At 39.0% G+C, this 18,297-nt stretch overlaps 1 protein-coding gene across 4 annotated transcripts in view; it reads left to right on the top strand.

Annotated features, from left to right (window-relative positions):
- rnf217 (ring finger protein 217) overlaps positions 1-17,982 on the top strand; it is an 89,656-nt gene extending 71,674 nt beyond the window's left edge. For 2 of the 4 annotated variants that reach the window (XM_048531864.2, XM_048531865.2), the window contains one exon: positions 14,897-17,982. In XM_048531864.2, coding sequence (XP_048387821.1) covers positions 14,897-14,970 — 74 coding nt within the window. In that variant the 3' untranslated portion in view covers positions 14,971-17,982. Of the gene's footprint in view, positions 1-3,065; positions 3,383-10,759; positions 10,979-14,896 lie in introns of those variants that run through there. The other 2 variants (XM_059645387.1, XM_059645388.1) reach the window with 2 other exon arrangements.
- The last annotated feature ends 315 nt before the right edge of the window (positions 17,983-18,297 follow it).

Raw genomic sequence — 18,297 nt, forward strand, 5'->3', positions numbered from 1 at the left:
TGCATGCAAGGTACTCTTTGTTTAACCAGGCTCCAAAAATATATTCAAAAAGACTAAAGAGATTTAAAACTGCTAAGAACTGGTATTGACTTCAAGTCTTTCCACAACCAACATCAATTCTGGATAATTTTGAACAGGATATTCTACAGTTGCTTTGAGAGACTTCCTGTTGTTAACAACAATTTTTATGCCTAGTCTTGTTTTAAAGTGAGTTTTTTTTATATAAACCATAGATTTCATGGTACGTGCCATCTGAATGCAGTTTTTGATTTTCAGTTGTGGAAATCTGTAAACTGGAGAACGAAATAAACAATTGCACAATGTCTACACTTGATAGAGAGAAATGGATCGAGCAGAAAATAAGTTGTATGCAGATCTTCGGCCATTTTTACAATGTTCCCTCCATAACTAGCCTTCAAATTTGCAAATGAATGAGGTGCCTTTAAAATTTGTTTGACTGTGTTTTAGGTATTGACAGTGCTACTGAAACTGTGATAATAAAGTTGTCTGATTTATAGCGTCATACAGCATAGCCCATCAGTCATCAAGTCACAGGCTCACCATGCCTGTGCCAACCAGCAAACATCAAACTATGCTAATCCCATTTACTTTAACTTGGTCCAAAGCCCTGACGTTTTAACTCCTTGTCCAGATAATACTCATTTTGCAAAAGTACCTGCCTCCACCTCCACCACCACCCTCCCAGGCAGTTCATTCCATATGCCTCCCACCCTCTAGGTGACAAGATTTTTCCTCCGATTCCCTCCAAACCACTGACTCATCACCTTAAACTTATGCCGTCTAGTCTTAGTCAACAGTGCCATGAGGAAAAGATCCTCATGATCCATCCTATCTATTCCTCTTGTAATTTTGCATGGCCCAATCAGATCTCACCTTCGCCTCGTCTGCTCCAGGGAAAACAAACCCAGCTTACCTAGTCACACGTCATAACTGAGACTTTCCATCCCAGGTGACATCCTAGTAAATCTCCTATGCACCCTCCAATACAATCACGTCCTTCTGGTAACGCGGTGACCAAAACTGCACACAGTATTCCATGTTAATAAAATGTGAGGCTGGATGAACACAGCAGGCCAAGCAGCATCTCAGGAGCACAAAAGCTGACGTTTCGGGCCTAGACCCTTCATCAGATGAAGGGTCTAGGCCCAAAACGTCAGCTTTTGTGCTCCTGAGATGCTGCTTGGCCTGCTGTGTTCATCCAGCCTCACATTTTATTATCTTGGAATTCTCCAGCATCTGCAGTTCCCATTATCTCTCACAGTATTCCATGTGTAGCCTAACCAACGCTCTGTAAAGTTGCAACAAGGCTTCCCTGCTCCTACGTTGTTTGCCCCAGTTAACTAAGGCAAATATCCCATTTGTCGTCATCACCATCCTGTCTGTTGTGCTAATACCTTCAGGGTTCTATAGACTTGTATATTGGGGTCCCTTGGTTCCTCAGTACTCCCTAGAGACCTAACATTCATTGTGTATATTCTCCCCTTATTATTCCTAAAATGCATCACCTCGCACTTATCAGGATTAAGTTCCATCTGTTATTGCTGTGATCAAAATCAAACTGGAGCCTGACACCATCCTCCTCAGTATCAACAACACCCCAATTTTCATGTCATCTGCAAACTTACTAATAATACTTTGTACATTCACATCCAAGTCATTAATATACATAACAAACAGCAAGGGTTCCAGCACTGATCCCTGTGGTACACCACTAGTCACAGGCTTCCAATCACACAAACATCTTTCCAGCGTCATCCTTGCCTCCTCTTTGCAAGCCTGTTTATGTAATGTCTGTCCATCATAAGATCAGGCTGTTCACTGATGTTTCATCAATCATCTCCATTTGTAATTACTGGGGTAGTATTGCAATTAGTGCCCTTTAGTAGCATGACCTAGAAAAAGTTAAGCAGGAATAATATTTGTGTCACTGGCATACTGGGCAATGTCATCTTCAACTAGAGGGCACTTGTTGCGCATCCCAAATTATCTTTGAGAAAATGGTGGTGAGGTGTCTTTAACTACTGCTTCCTGAGTGATTTAGGTACAGCCACAATTCTGATAGGGAAGAAGTTCCAGATATTTCACCCAGGGTAATAAAAAGTGATAATACAGTTCCAAATCTGACTTTGTGTGGCTCGGAGGTGATTAGTCACCCTTCTAGGTGGTAGAGGTTTTGGAGAAATGAGTTATTAGATGCAAAATACTCTGCTTCTTACCTACCCTTTTGGTGCAGTGTTTATGTTAATGTATGGGGATTTACTAATGGAAATCGAGTATCAAGGGGAGATGGTTAGGCTTTACCTTAATGGGGATGGTATTGAGGTGTGAATTAGCCATTGACCCATAACATTAAATGGCATTTTTACCAGCTTCTGTCTTGTACTGGGAGTCAGCATTGACTGGCAGCTGGTGGACTAGCTACATACATGCCTTTGCCACTTGAAAAGTTATAGGTTGGATATTTGTGACGAGTGAAACGTACCCTGACTCCCTAGAGCCTGTCCACCTTTACATAGCATGTATGGAACATTTTTCCATTTGCCTGAATGGTTTTAGCTGTGTGAGTTATGACAAAAAATGTGAGCAATGGGGCCTTGCCTTAAGCAAGGTAGGTTGACTGAGAGATTGTTCAAGGCAGGGTGGAGTAACCTGCTTATTTGATGGCATCGCTGAAATACAAAGATAGGATTTTGGCCTTCTGACTGCAACCACCAAACCTTTCAATGGATTAAAGAGCTATATGGTGTCATCCACTGGATAGCTCAATGAATTTACACAACAAGCATGAATTAATGCAGAGTATGAGGTTGTCGCATTGTATTATAAATCTATTTAATTGATGTCAATTGACAGAGTATCACAAGGAAGTCAGACACAGATTTTTAGCTGTGATCACCATAAATGCTTAGGTGGTGAAGAATATTGAGATGATTTGGCTGTGTACTGCACTTGTTCACTGGGTTAAAAAGAAGGGATTTTGCAGCTAACTTTTGAGAACAGATACAGACTAAGTAAAAGTCCTCAGACTGGATTTTCTGTTGCAGGTCTAATTTATATCTGAATGGCAAGAAACAAGTGAAGACCTTGTTTGGTTCCGGTCTGTAATAGCTATTGTCATAGCTATTTATAACTTCACATCAAGCTTCATGCATATGCCACTGTTATCTATCCCTCACTTTAAGGATGACGTCAACTTGGGGTTGTCAGTTCCTGTCACAGCTCTCTGTGACTGAACAAGTTGATTCTTGATACACAGATCTTTGGGCTTAGATTATACACAGACAGCTCATATCATATTGGGTGTGGTAAATTCCTGTTAAAGTAAAATTTTGAGGAATAAAAAATGACACTGCAGAATAGGAGGCCAATGTTGCTCGATCTTGGGAGATGCTCAAAAGATCAACCAATGACAAACCAAGTCAAAAGAAAAATGAGCCTAATTTGGAACTTTACAAACCAGTAACAATAAACCAGGAGTTAATTCTCCTATCAGCTCCTAAAGTGGGAAAGGGTGCTGTTTAAGATAGTTACAGTAAGGCTGGTCTTGTTTCCAACTGTAGCTCAATGCTGCAGCATGACTAGAAAGAGTCGAAAACAGCTGCGTTGACTTTGCAACAGCTGAAATAGCTCTGAAACAAAAACAGAAATTGCATGGAAAAACTTGACAACTTGAAAACTTGAGAAACATCTGTGGAGAGAAAGCAGAGTCAGTGACCCTTCAGAACTCAGTGAAGACAAAGGAGTGGTGGATTTCCTCAATATGTTTCCACACAGAGGAAGAAAAATAATCATTCTGGCTTGGCAACAACTCAGTGGCATCTTTCCCTATGTATGTTGCAACATTAATACGCATAATCTCTGGACATGATACTGTGCCAACAGCGCAATAAAAGATTAATGAGCAACAGTGGCCATGTATTGCTGTTTGTGAATGTGCCTGCTGGTGGGTTGTTGTGGGTGTCTGTTTCCGCAGCCAATATATCTTACAGCCATTATTTCCTATGTTCGCTCAATGTTAATCTTTTTGTATGCTTCATTTCTTAGAGCTGTATTCAGCAATGCTTTTTACTTTGCACCTTGAGCAAAAAGAGAAAATTCAAAAAAATGCACAGGAGATCAATCTATCTGAGGAAGGGTCCCTGGGCCCGAAACGTTAACTCTGTTTTCTCCTCCACAGATACTGCCAGACCTGCTGAGCTTTTCCAGAAACTTTGTTTTGTTTCTGATTTACAGCATCCACTGTTCTTTTTTTTTTAGTTTTTATCAATCAATCAGTATTTATAAAGATTGTGAACAAGTGGCATTTTAGATGTGAAGCCTCCATTATGTCTTTGAATGGACTACAGATATTCCACCACTCCCTCCAAATATTGTTTGGTAGCCTGTACTTCACATCAAAATACAGACCAAGCAGAGACTGTGGATTAGAGTAGATCTCAGTTAGATAAGTGGCCTGCAAAAGATCTCATCTTAATAAGATCCCTCGCAGCACAGAAAAAAACTCAAGGGATATGGGGTAAGCGACAAGTTGTGTTCAAAATTCGCTCGGGGACTGGAAACAAAGGGTAATGATCAATTTACGTCTTTGTGAGTGGCAAACGTCTCCAGTGGTGTTGGTACTCGGTGTTGGATCTTTGTCGTTTTGTGGCAAATTTTAATTATTTGGACTCCAAAGTGGGCAGCATGATCGGGAAATTTTCTGGGAAGTTGATCAAAGAGGATGGTTAACAGCCACAAAATGATGTAAATTAATCGTTGTATGGACAGAAGTGGCAGATAGTATTCCATCTGATTAAAGTTTGGGAAGGATAAACAAAGCAATAAATGGGAGGCTATTAGGAAAAACAAAGGAAGTGGGAATTGTTGGAATGCATGTTCGAGTTGCTGGAGATGGCAGGACAGTTTGTTAGGATTGTAAAGTCGTTGTGTTGGAGGCTTTCTGTCATACGGTGAGGTATTAAATGCAAAAACAAGGCTGGAATGCTGAAACTGTAAAAGACCCTGGCTAAACTATAGCTCAAGTTCAGTCTATGTCTGTCTTGTTACCGTGTTTAGGCAGAACTTTTGCTCTCCAAGAGTACAGAAATATTTTGTGACAGCTTAGAAATTGTAGCCAAGATGCAAGATTGGGTAGGCTAGCTCTGTCTTCCTTAGAACAGAGGAGGCTGATGGGTGACTTAATTGAGGAGTACAACAGAACAAAGGGCTTGGGTAAAGTGGACAGTGAAGACCAGTTTCCCACAGCAGAGAAGGGTCAAGGGCTAATGACCATGAGAAAACTAGGGAGAAGGATTCAAGGGAAAATGAACAAAATCTTTTCCACCCAGACAGTGGTGCATGTCTGGAATTTGCTGCCCAGTTTACTGTTTGAGACAGAAGCCATTGACTCATTTAGATTATTTCTGGATTTGTGCCTGGACTGTAGGCCAGGTGCTGGAAAATGGGTTGAGAATCAGCAAATAGTTTATTCAGCTGGCACAGACAAATGGTCTGAAAGGCCTCTTGCTGAGCTGCCACTTTTCAATGGTTCAATGATACCTTATTTTAGGGCATATATTTATTCACTTATGTGGGCAAATGTTGAACTGATACAAATTAATTATATTTAAAATGTGCAGCAATGCTGATCTAACATGCCTGTATGAAAGCTATAATGCAGTGGTTAACAAAACCGTTTTGGGACCTTGTTACGCTTATCACATGATATTTTTATAATAGCTTTATAGCAGTTAGTGGATTTGACATGTAGCCTTTCCTAAATTTGACTAAGCCGTTCACTGCTATAAAAAGCAACAATCAGATAACTAAATTGAGTGTGTAGGTTCTTCTGATAACTGCTGACTACTTTGTTGTTCTTTCGTACAGCATAGAACCATGAATATTAACATTTGTTAATTTTCATTAGTTTTTGGTACAATGGAGTGCTATCTAAAATTAATTTCATTTTGGCAGGTAAAACAGTACTGCGTTACTTAATGCTATCAAATTTAAAAATGTATTTAAAACAAGATGTCTTCTCTGAAATACTTAGTGATGTTATGGAGCTCTGATGTCATCTTGTAGCAATTGTAAGCAGGCTCTACTGCTTATTCGAAGTGGATGAGCCACAAATTCTCAAGGCCAAGACAAACCCAAGCCCAAGGCTGTGCTAAAGAAAAAGCAGCTTTTTTAAACCAAGCTAGATCTAACTTTTCCACTTAATTTACATTTTTTAAAGAACGACAGGAATATTTTGGTGAAACTTGTTTCCGAAATTTACGGGTTTAATCCTTCTCAAAGCGAAATATTTGAAACAAAATACAATTGAAGACCTGTGATGCTATTGACTACATTCCAATCAGCATTATGTGAATGGTGGCATTGAAGACACATTTAAATGAAGGACTGCTGATTTTAAATGTTATCATTTAAAAGTCTCACCTTGACTGCTTAAACAAAGCAAAGCCAGCACAATACTTGCAGTACAAATTAGTTCCCGTATGTCACTTAAGAAAAGAGTTTGATTTCAGTTGAAATACCGTCCAGTGGGTGTACTGCATTGTGTATGGATTTAATTGGGAATGTGTCAAGACTCCCATTTCAGATCATCCTGTAATGACTGATGCCAAAAAGGACAAAGATGAGGACAAGACAGTATTTCACTGTAGTATCCCCTACCTCCCTCCGAACCACACCCATATGTTGGAGTAAACTGCTAGTACTCTCCAGCTAAACACAAAGGTGAAGGATGAGCACTTGTGTTCTACCAGTAGGCTTCCTGTGGAACTGTACTTCAACATGAGACACCAATCATAGGAAATAAGTGAAAATGTTGAGACAGAAAACAACCTTCTTTCATTTAAGAAGTTTATTTCCCTATCTCAAAAACTGTCCCGTTGGTTTTGCATTCACACGTTATGTGGCTTTGATTGATGTTATGGGAGCAGTCTGAACATATCCAGGACATGCTCTGTGCAGTAACAAACAGCTGTGTGCCTTTGAACTTTTCTAGATTTTGTATTAAGTTGATAGCTGGGTGGGTCGGGCGGTTTATTTTTCAATTTCATCACTTGAAAACCTTCACATATTGCATTGCATGATGCTGTCCATTATTTATAGTCACCAGATATTTGAGGAATGGCATGCATGGCAGCTGGCTGTGAATACTAAGAATTCATTGTGTGAATTCAGCCCAGATCTGCACCGTAGATTTCCTTGTGAATTATTCTGTACATTAAGCTGAGCAGGATTTGGTGATCATCTGATACTGGTGTGTTTACATGGTGAGCAGATCTTCATAAGAACAGGACTAGGCCATTCGGCCCCTGAAGTTTGTTCCACCATTCAAGGAAAGTATGGCTGATTTGTGGCCTAACTCCATATCTTTGAACCATATCCCTTTAATACCTTTGATTTAACAAAAAAAACTACTATCACAGAATTAAAATTACCAACTGATCCAGCATTCACTGCCATTTGTGGAAGAGAGTTCCACACTTCCCTTTGTGTATAGAAGTGCTTCTTAACATCTCTCCTGAATGGCCTGGCCCTAATTCTGACTATACCCCTGGTTCTGAAAATCCCCAACCAGTGGAAATAGTTTGTCTTTATCTACACTGTCTTGTTAATGTCTCGAAGATTTCGATCCGATCACCCCTTAACCTTCTAAATTCGAGAGAAACAGACTTAAATTGTATAATCTATCCTCAAGACATAACCTCTAAAGTCCAGGTATCATTCTTGTATGCCTTCATTGTATTCCCTCCAAGGCCAAAGTATCCTTCCTGAGGTGTGATGCACTGATGTGCTGACAGTACTCCAAGTGAGATCTAACCAGGGTTTTGTATAACTGCAGCATGACTTCTGTGTCCTTGTACTCCTGATGTTGAGCTATCAAGGCCAGCAATCTATTAGCTTTCTTGATTTTTTTTTAATGTTTTTGACACCTATGCACCTGAACCCCCAAGACTCTTTGGACAACCACTCTATGTAACTTCATGCCATCCAGAAAGTACCCTGATCTGATCTTTCATTCCAAAGTGGATAATCTCCTATCTCTTTACGTTAAACTCCATCTGCCACAGATTTACCCATTCACTCAGTGCTTCAATACACCCATGTCTACAATACCACCTAACATTGTGTCATCAGCAAATTTGGATATATGACTTTCTATACCATTATCCAAGTCATTAACAAATAATGTGAATAATTGAAGCCCGAGCACAGCACAGATCCTTGTGTGACACCACTGGCCAAATCCAGCCACTTTTGAGTTGATATTTATTTCCAATCAGTAAAGCTACTCTGTCTCCTCTGTAATTTTCTCTATAAATCCTCTATCCTGGTATATTTAGTCCCCTGTCCCAAACATCCTGCAGTCATGTGTCAGTACCGGCTACAATCAACTCTAATTAGATTTTGTGCCTACAGCTCATATAATTGATTCCTTACATTCCATGTATTTGTAGGCCAAACTGTTATTGGGGACACTATTCACCTGTTTATTTCTCTCTTCCAGTTTAACCAAAGCATTTCTGATTAGTTTTGCTATTACCTGCTGTATCTGAAGTTGGATTCCTGACTCTTTTTCTCTGCTGTCTATCCTGTTAGTTATTTTGAAACTGTATTGACTTTCCCTGAGCCCTGCCTCCCATTTCCCAGTTTAAAGTTCCTGTGACCACCCTATTTAGCCTTTCCAGTAGGACATGATCCCAGATGAGTTCAGGTGGAGCCCATCCCAACAGTACCATCCCAGGGCCCTGTGCTATTGGCACAGCTTCCAATACAGTAGATGACCTATTCCTGACGTGGAGTCTCAAGAATCTTTGGCTATTGTCTCCATTTCTCCTCAAAACATTGGTGATTGGATGTGGTGAATGCTAACAATATTGTAGGTCTACAGTTTCCAAGGCTAATCATTGGCTTTTTATTGTGAAACCGAAGTTCAGAGGAAGAAACAGTGTCAGTCTTTAAAAATGTGTATCAAATCCAGCAGGCTGAATCAATATGTAATACCATTTCTTCTAAATATCCATCGATTTTAGGAAGGATAGAAACCGAAAGAGATGGTGCAGTTCCATGGTTTCAGAGGCTGATAAAGAGTTAGCTAAATTTGAAAATGGTGAAATTGGGCAATTTCAGTGCAGTTAAGAATACAGTGAGGAGAAGACCAAATAGGATTGTTGACTTATATAAACTTGGATCTATTATGTGTGAATGTAATGTCCATATTAAGTAGAGTAGTGTTTGACGTTAGCAATATTTTCTCAAGAGAAAACCTATTCCATGCTCTCTGCAGTCCGAAACCCCCACAAATAATTCTGATTTGACTTGTTCTGTTGTTGGCTGCAGATTAAGTCTTTTGTGAAGAGATTTAAATTCTGAATATATGGAAAAATAATTATAATATCCACGTAATACAATATGTTCTAAGACTCAGTAAAGCTGGTATGATAACATAAGCAGAATTGTTATTACACTCTAATTTTAAGTATTATTTACCAGTTTCTCCTAAATGATTGTAAGGGTTTTAGTTTTGTTGTGGTAACAAATGGAGCAACAAGAATTGGGGACAACAAACTTCCTTGTTGTCTTCAGAATGTAAACCTTGTGGGAACCCTCAAATGTCCAAATGTAATCTTGCCAATTCTGCGTTATAATACCACTAAAGTGTTGATTGTGTGTGTCCTTTCAGTTTCGGTCACAGGCCAATGGTGCATTTTTTTTATAGTTTTTTTTAAAAGTTGGTGAGTTTGCCATTCACGTAGGGAGAATAACGTTAGATGAAATTTAATACAGACAAATGTAGATTGCAATTCATTGGAAGGAAAGATTGCCAACATACGTATGCCATGAATGGTGTTAAAAGACTCTGGGGCTCAACATTGAAATACCCCATCAATACAAAGTAGCAATTAATTAAGTTAATAACCCAAGCAGCTGAATCTAAGTTAGAGGAGCTAATCGAACTCTATGGCACTCTGGTCAGAACAAGCATTTTGTTTGTTTCAGTGGATTTTTGTTTGGGCTTGAGAAACGCAAGTCAGATTAACTTCAACTTCTGTTCCCTGAACCTGTTGCTTATGCACATAATTTCACCTTGTGTAATCTGAACGAGCAATGTTCAGGTTTTCCAACACCCAGGTCAGCATTTGGAGACGTGCAGGTGGCAAAGGCCTGCCTAGATTTATTGAGACATTGACCGGCATCTCCACATCCTTCTTATGCGCCCTAACTCTCTCCTCACACCCCTTCGTAATTCTCCATCTCCCTCCGTGACTCCACGTAATTTCCAGTTATTCAGTATCCACTATACAGTGCTCAAGGGACCATGTAATAACAATATGGGGTATTTTAAATCTGTATATGATAAAATAAATATGCAACAATTGAAGACAGCGGTCCCTCAAATTTTCTTTGTAGCTGCATGGAGCCCTGTGGTCCATGTGTAGCAGCGATGCTATGATTGGCATGGCAATTCCCATGCGCTGAACCATGGAGCAGCTGTGTGCACAGTCACCCAGCTTGGAGGAAATGTTGGCTGTCACTCGCAACACAACCATTCATACTGGAAAAATATCAGGACCAAATGAAAATGATTTAAATCCCCTCGTGGTATTTGTTACGGAGCCAAGCATCTATTAAGTAATGACATAAAATATTGTTAATCCTATAATATTTACTTAAGATTGTCAATAAAACTGTGTGGAAACTTCTGCTGAGACAAGTTGTTAACCAAGTTTTAAAACTCAACCAGGTGTTCCTGCTGTATTCATCCAGCTTCACACTTTATCTTGGAGTCTCCAGCATCTGCAGTTCCCATTATCTCAGATCACCATCTTTGAAAAAACATTCATTTGCCACACAGTAGAGCCTGTTGAAATTGAAGCAAAATGGCTAGTTTTTTTTCTAAGCTACATCAATGGCCTGCAGTCAAAGCATTCGAGGACCAGTTGATTTCTTTTTTCCCCAATGTGTAAGTTGCAGATTTCTTTCAATTTAAACACTGTACATTTAAACGACTTCAGATCATTGACAACCAGAATTACCATTCACTTTATTCTTCAGTTTTGAATGCCAAATAACACTGACTACTGTGGGGAGAAGTATTGTAAACCACCTCAATACTTGCACAAGTGTAATCAAAGCAAGAGATAGTAGGAACTGCAGATGCTGGAGAATCTGAGATAACAAGGTGTAGAGCTTGATGAACACAGCAGGCCAAGCAGCATCAGAGGAGCAGGAAGGCTGATGTTTTGGGCCTAGACCCTTCAGAAATTTCTGAAGAAGGGTCTAGGCCCAAAACGTCAGCCTGCCTGCTTCTCTGCTGATGCTTGGCCTGCTGTGTTCATCAAGCTCTACACCTTGTTATCTCTGTAATCTAAGCAATGCTGATTTGCCTTTGCAAGACAAAACTTTATGGTCAATCATTGCAGTAAAAGTGCATACAACTTATAATTATATCAAATAATGACATTTGATAACTTGTCAGAACTTGCCAACTTCTCAGCAAGTTTCTGTGAAGGATACTGAATTCTTAAACAGTTATGGATTTCGGAAACCTTCCAAAATTGGCTTGACCTGATGCAAACATTAGTGAATGGGCAAAGTGAATTTCCCCTAGGGTTGTCAATGGACACCTCAACATCAGAGTACAAGAGGTTATAACCCAACCTCCTCGCACCTACAGAAAGATGCCTCAAGCCCATTTTAATACAGGAACTTTAAATTTGTTGTGAAAATTAGTTTCATTGATTCGTGACTCAAGGTGGGCATGTAAATCTAGTCCTTTGTTCTGTTCTGCAAATATCTAAATATTAGTGTTAGAGGCTGAGAGTCAAAAAGAACAAATCCCCACAAATGCCAGATTCCCTGCTGCCCTTTAAGAAGTGTTTGATTAGCCAACATCTTTGTAGGCACAGGAGCACCACTGGGTGTAATAGTCACCGAGGGGGCCACAGATCTCATCAGAGTCAAGGTAAGCATGGGATTCACACAGTGAGGAGGAGTGAGAATCCTGAAGAGAAGGCCAGGTGGGGGTGTAAGTACATGGGCAGGGCAGGCATTGATTATTTTTTGGGGAGGAGGTGGAGATGGAAAAAGCAGCCAGAGTAGGAATGGGACCAGTGAGAGAGGCACCCTTCCCTTTCCATGATCCATGAAGGGAATTTGATCTGACATTACCTACATCTCTGCTGTCTGATCTGGGAAGTGGCTATTATAGTGGCTTCAGTGGGGTGAGGGAAGACAGGCCTAGCTAAACCTTGCCCACTGAGTGTAAAATTCAGGACATTTTTTCTTTTGAGTTGCGGGGCCTCGAAGGCCACTCAGGCAAACCTGAAGCTAGAGAACTGTAAAATTCTGCTTTGAGAAGAGACTTTAGAAACTTTAATTTTTTTTTTGTAAACTGGTTATTACAGAGGCATATAAAATTGTTACAGAAATTTTATTTTAAACTGCCAGAATAAGGGGTGCAGTCTGTAAGAGAACCCAGTGTGGAGCTGGAGGAACGCATCAGGCCAGGCAGCATCAGAGGAACAGGAAAGCTAACATTTCGGGTCAGAATCCTTCAGCCGTTTCTGAAGAAGGGTCCCGACCCGAAATATCGGTTTTCTTGTTCGTCTGGTGCTCCGTGTTCCACCAGCTCCACACTGTGTGTTATCTCAGACTCCAGCATCTGCAGTTCTCGATGTCTCGGTCTATAAGAGGATTTTATTTTTGGATAGATAATTTTTTTTAAACTCTTGTTCCTCTCATAAAAGTAATCAATATGTGGAATAAGCTTCCAGCTAGAATATTGAGAGCAAAATTGCGAAAATTCTAGAGGTTATCAGATGCTACAAAGCAGGGAGTAACATGGACAGGCAAAATGGCCTTGCACATCCATGTCAAACAGTTATTAATGGTGCTGACTCTGTACGCACAAGTTAACTTAACCTTTTCCATTGGAAAAATTTACATATTATTAAGGAGGATATGGCAGGCACTTGGAAAATTTCAGTGCATTATTTAGGGACAGAATGGTTTTATAAATGAGACATTGTTTTATTAATAGATTAGCATCTTTTGAGGAAGTAATAGACAAGGTCGATAAAGGGGCACCTGTGGCTATGTTGCACTTAGATTTTTCAAAGGGCAGGACAAGCTGCCATGTCAGTGGCAAAAGGCACAGTAAGAACTCTTGGTTCAGAAAATAGCATGACAGCAACTAGATGGTTTGTCAGATAACAGGAGCTGATAAGTAATTTTCAGGCCCACATGATGGGTTAGGTGGACTGCCATGGATGAGTGCCGAAGTATTAACTGTTTACACCAGTGACTTAGATGAATGAACCTAATATACAGTTGCTAAATTTCTGACGACGCGAAGATAGTTAGAACAGGAAGTTGTGAGGAGGATTTGGGAGCCTGCAAAGGGATGTTAATAAATCAGTGGGCAAAAATTTGGCAGATGGAGTATTATGTACAAAAATGTGCATTTGTCCACTTTGGCAGGTAGAATAGAAAAGCAGCATGTTACATGGATGGAGACAGATTGCAGAATTCTGAGATACAATGGAATTTGGAGATCCTAATGCAATAAATCACACAAAGTTAGTCAGTGATTAGGATGGAAAATGGAAACTTCTCATTTCTGCAAAGGGAATGTAATGTGACAATGTTTTGCCACAGTTGTAACAGAATGGTGAGACCACATTTGGAATACTGAGTGTATTTTGGTCTCCTTATTTACAAAGAGATAAAAATGCTTTAGAAGTCGTTCACAGAAGATTAATGTGACTGATTTCTGGGATTGTGATAGTTATATTGTAACAAAAGTTTGAATAAACCAGACCTTTACCCAACGTAGTTGAGATGAGTAAAAAGTAATCTTACTGAGGCATGAAGACCCTTGTCAGGATGGATGCTAACAGGATGTTTTCCCCTGTGGGAGAGGTGAGAACTAGGATACAATGAATGAAATGGAAGACCCCCATATTTTAAACTGAGATATGGAGAGGTTTTTTCCCCTCTTTGGAGGTTGAGAGTCTTTAAAACTGTCTTGTCCAGAGTGTAGTGCAGGCAAAGTTATTGAACATTTCCAAGGCACAGGTAGATAGGTTCTTCAAGTTTTTGGGAATGTGGCTATGGTTAGGTGAGCTTCAATGTGAGAGCAGACTTGAGGGGCCAAACAGCCTTCACCTGCACCAGATTCATCTGTTTGTAACTGACGCTGCCAAATACGAGCAGAGTAACACTTCAATTTGTTTTACCAATTTAGAAGAAATGACCTGCAAATTTGTATTTGATTTATATTAATGTTATCAAATTCAAAGGAATACATGAGGATCAATTAATTTACTTCTCCCAGATTCTCAATTGTGATCCAACAAATTCTTTAAAGTATGTGTTTTGCAGAACACACTGGCATTTTGTGCTGTTGAGATGGTATCCTCTATCCATTAACTGGCATTTTAGAACGCACAAACAGTGAAAGAGGAATTATGGTTTTGACTGTAGTAGAGCAATAATTGGATTTACTTCCGATATTTTTCTTCTTTAGTTTTAAATCACATTGTATCATCTGGTAGATTGTGTACCACATTCTCTTGGACCATAGTTGTAATCACGAGAATATTTTGAGTATTCCATTCCTAGGACTTTGTTTAAAAAAAAGGTAAACCACTATAATTACCCAATACCAAATGTGCATTTTTGTACCTAATGATACATTTATTTATCTTTTTAAGTATTAATGACACTTGTAGATTTAAATAGTTGAAAGGTAATCGTTACTGAAAGAGCTCACTATCATGAAACTCAATTAACAATGACAGCTCTTGCTTATACGTGCAAACTATAGCACTATGCTAATAAATGTTTACTTCTAACACTATTTCTTTTCTTTCGGTAGGTTTGTTTATCTTTCCTATCTATTACATGTGTAAGAAGCAAAGGAAAAGGTCACAGACTGGTATGTTTACATAAAACAAAAACAAGCCTTGTTTACATGGGAGACAACAATGTGTCAGGGACCTCTCAGAACTCTGCAATGAGAAGCAATAGCATGTATTTAACATCCAAATACCAAACAGACATGAAGTTGGGAATGTTGTCATGAATTATTTCTTGGCCATATTGCCAAGTAGTACAAATTCTTGGAATGATTTCCAAAGACTTGGCTTCAAGCACTGTGATGTACAACTCAAGAAAGAAGAAATTAATCAGACTCCAATGTTTTTATTGATGAATCGACAGATCAGCGCTGGAGATAGGAGTGTCTTTTCCATTTTGCACATGTTAGTACTACTCAGTCGTAATCATGAACAATATAGGTCTCTGGCAATGTTTGCACTCTTGCATTGTCCTAACACTGTCTTGAGCCTCAGTCTCTGAAGAGAACTTTTCCCTGCACGGTGTGATATTCCTATTCTCTTTTCAAGGAAAATTATATCATCTCAAGGGATGCCAATGTGCCATGAAATGCCACTTCATTCAGATTTAATCCAATTGGATATTTTATACACAGCTATTCCAGCAGTTAACATTCGTGAGAAGGCAATTTTAATTCAGTTTAAGGCACTAGAAATAAACTGGAGTATCAGAATACTTTCCAATATTGATATCGGCCTGAGCAATGAGCATGCTTGATATTTAAAATTCTGGAGTCAAAATCAACAGCATGACTCTGAATTGTAGCCAAAATAATGTATACAGGCATGCTTTACTTCAGGAGTGGAATATATCCGGAATCAAGTCAAAACTAAGTGGATGTGAAAGTGTGAACATGCGGAACAAATTTGGTTCATGCATATGCAAGCTCACTTTTTGTTAATGGGGCATGAACATCAAGCTGAAAAAATGTGTAGGATATTAAAGAAAATTAAAATTTGTCCCTGACCGTTGACATTACAGTCTCTTCAGTGCTCACCAATCACAGAGGCCTCAAGTTTATCCATAGACACAATGTGCTTCTTAAAGCACACCTAAGTAGGGAGGTGGGCAGTCTGGCTGAGCAATAGCCCCTGTCCTTATGCTGCCTAGACCTGGTTGCCTTGGTCATGTAAAAGTGAATCTTTTCAATTTGCATATCAATTAGCACAATTCACATGACTGGCAAGGAGCTTGACCTCACTTGATTTCTATTCATGACTAATTGTTAGGATAATGGAAGTAAAAAATATCCTGAGATGAGATGTGGCAATCACCTTCACTTGCTTGAAATCCATCTAATAACATTAGACAATGCTATCTAAAAGTAATTTTTAGTGCCTTATTTGCAAGTTTTTTTTTGAGGAGAGTCTTTCAGCTGCTAAACAGCCATGCCATAGATAAGATATAGTTCAACTCTAATTCTGTAGGTTAAATAGGTCACTTGACAGTCCAAGCTTAATTAAAAGAGAAACTGTCTTAACAGTGACTAATATTGCAGAGAACTTCAAAGCTGTAGTGTGGGACAGTTTTGTGGTTTTGCTAGAAATGTTTCTTCATTGGTCACATTTTCACAATATCTTAGAAGCATATTGAATTGTGAATTAATTTCCATATCCTACTCATTAATGAAAAGAACATGTAAAGGAAAACTATTTAATTCCAAAGCCTCCACTGGAGAGTGATCTCACCTCCTTGTAACTTACTAAAAGGTGTCACCTGCAACTTCTAAATAGCTAAGTATGTTTGGCCATGTAAAACTAAAACGGATGATATAAATGTTGAAATTCCCTCGTTTTCCTGGTTGACCACTGTCACTGGGTAGGAGGCCCCTGGAAACCTCATTTAAATGGATTTCCACCAATATTACAGCAGCCGAGCGTGAAGACTTCCAAACCAATTTCTGAGATTGTTTAATTGGATTGACTTCTAACACAAATACTTCCAACTTTGACTTAGCCTGTGCACGTATAACAAATTGGAAGATGATATCCTGAGCAATACAGGAAAAAAAAATTTAAAGGCTTTGTTGATTTGGATAGTCAACCGGGTATTGGGGATCTTTTTTGATCCATGAAGGAACCAATTTAGTGAGACCGCAGCCCGAAATGACATCTTGTACAATATTTCTTTCAATCAGTGGCATTCTGTTTAAGTTATTTGTTTTTTATTCGTTCCATCTCCATTTTTGTTTCTGTTACAAAGTTTTTGATTTTATTTCAAGTTGATTATTAGGCTTAACTGTCTGAGTCACCTTTGTAGCTGGACAGATGTATTGAGTTCATTGATTAAGTAGACTAACATGGTCACATTTTTCTGTTTCCAAATATCAGCAGTAGAATGAATGCTGTTTGGCACCCTTAAACAAAGGTGGTTTCTCTTTGTAACTTTTATTGGCTAATTCATCACCAAAGCATGTGCCTCTTTATTTAATGTAGCCTCTTTAAAGTTTGTTTTCAGTAAGTTGAATTATGGCTACAGGTACTCCGGCAGTGTTTGAGTACAAATCCATAAAGGTGTTCTTTTTTTAATGCCAATTTAAAATCCTCTTTTCTCATTCCCCATTTCCACCCATCCCTTGCAGGAAGGAGCAGGGAGAACTTGAGTCCAGAGGTACTTTGCACTTGTGGTAAATGTTTATTGGTTGATCTGCCAATTGTAGGGTCCTGCTGGTCAGGATCAAAAGAAAACACAAACAATTTTACTTTTACAAGATAGTTCCATTGTGGATCATGCCGACAAGATATATTTAAGCTTTTTCACTTGAATTTTATGTTCAGTTTAAACAAGTGATGTAGCTGTTGATCCAATGACACTGTTGCAGCCAATTTGATAAATAATATGCTTAAATTAATCAGATTAATAAAAAAATAAAGTAAATGCATCCTATATAAATGCATCTGATTAATGACACGTCTGCATTCATAAACTAAAAGTAACAGCTTGGGTACTTCAAGTGACTTGCAACTGGACCACAGACAACTACCAGTACAAAAACAATAGCTGAAATAATGTGACTCAGTATATCGAATGTACTATTCCAATGAAAAATAAAGCAGAATTACATTGTGCCATGTTTTTAATTTTAAATCAATACTTGTACTTTCTCCTATGATTTGATTTATTGGCGCTTTAATTGATAAAACTCAAACCTGTTTTCGTTTCTCCACATAGCAACATTGCAGAAGTTACAACAAAATATTCACATCCTTTTGAAGGGAAGCCACTTTTTCAGCTCATTAATTTTCTGTATCCTCACACCTTTCCGCTATACAGGGAAAGATTACCATATTTGTTTCCATTACAGATGTGTCCTTCTCTAATAGTCTATATTGGGAGAACACAGCCAAAGTAAGTCAATGGGACAGGGACCCTAGGTGAGCA

The sequence above is a fragment of the Stegostoma tigrinum genome, chromosome 4 (assembly GCF_030684315.1).
Source record: "Stegostoma tigrinum isolate sSteTig4 chromosome 4, sSteTig4.hap1, whole genome shotgun sequence".
NCBI classification, from domain to species: domain Eukaryota; kingdom Metazoa; phylum Chordata; class Chondrichthyes; order Orectolobiformes; family Stegostomatidae; genus Stegostoma; species Stegostoma tigrinum.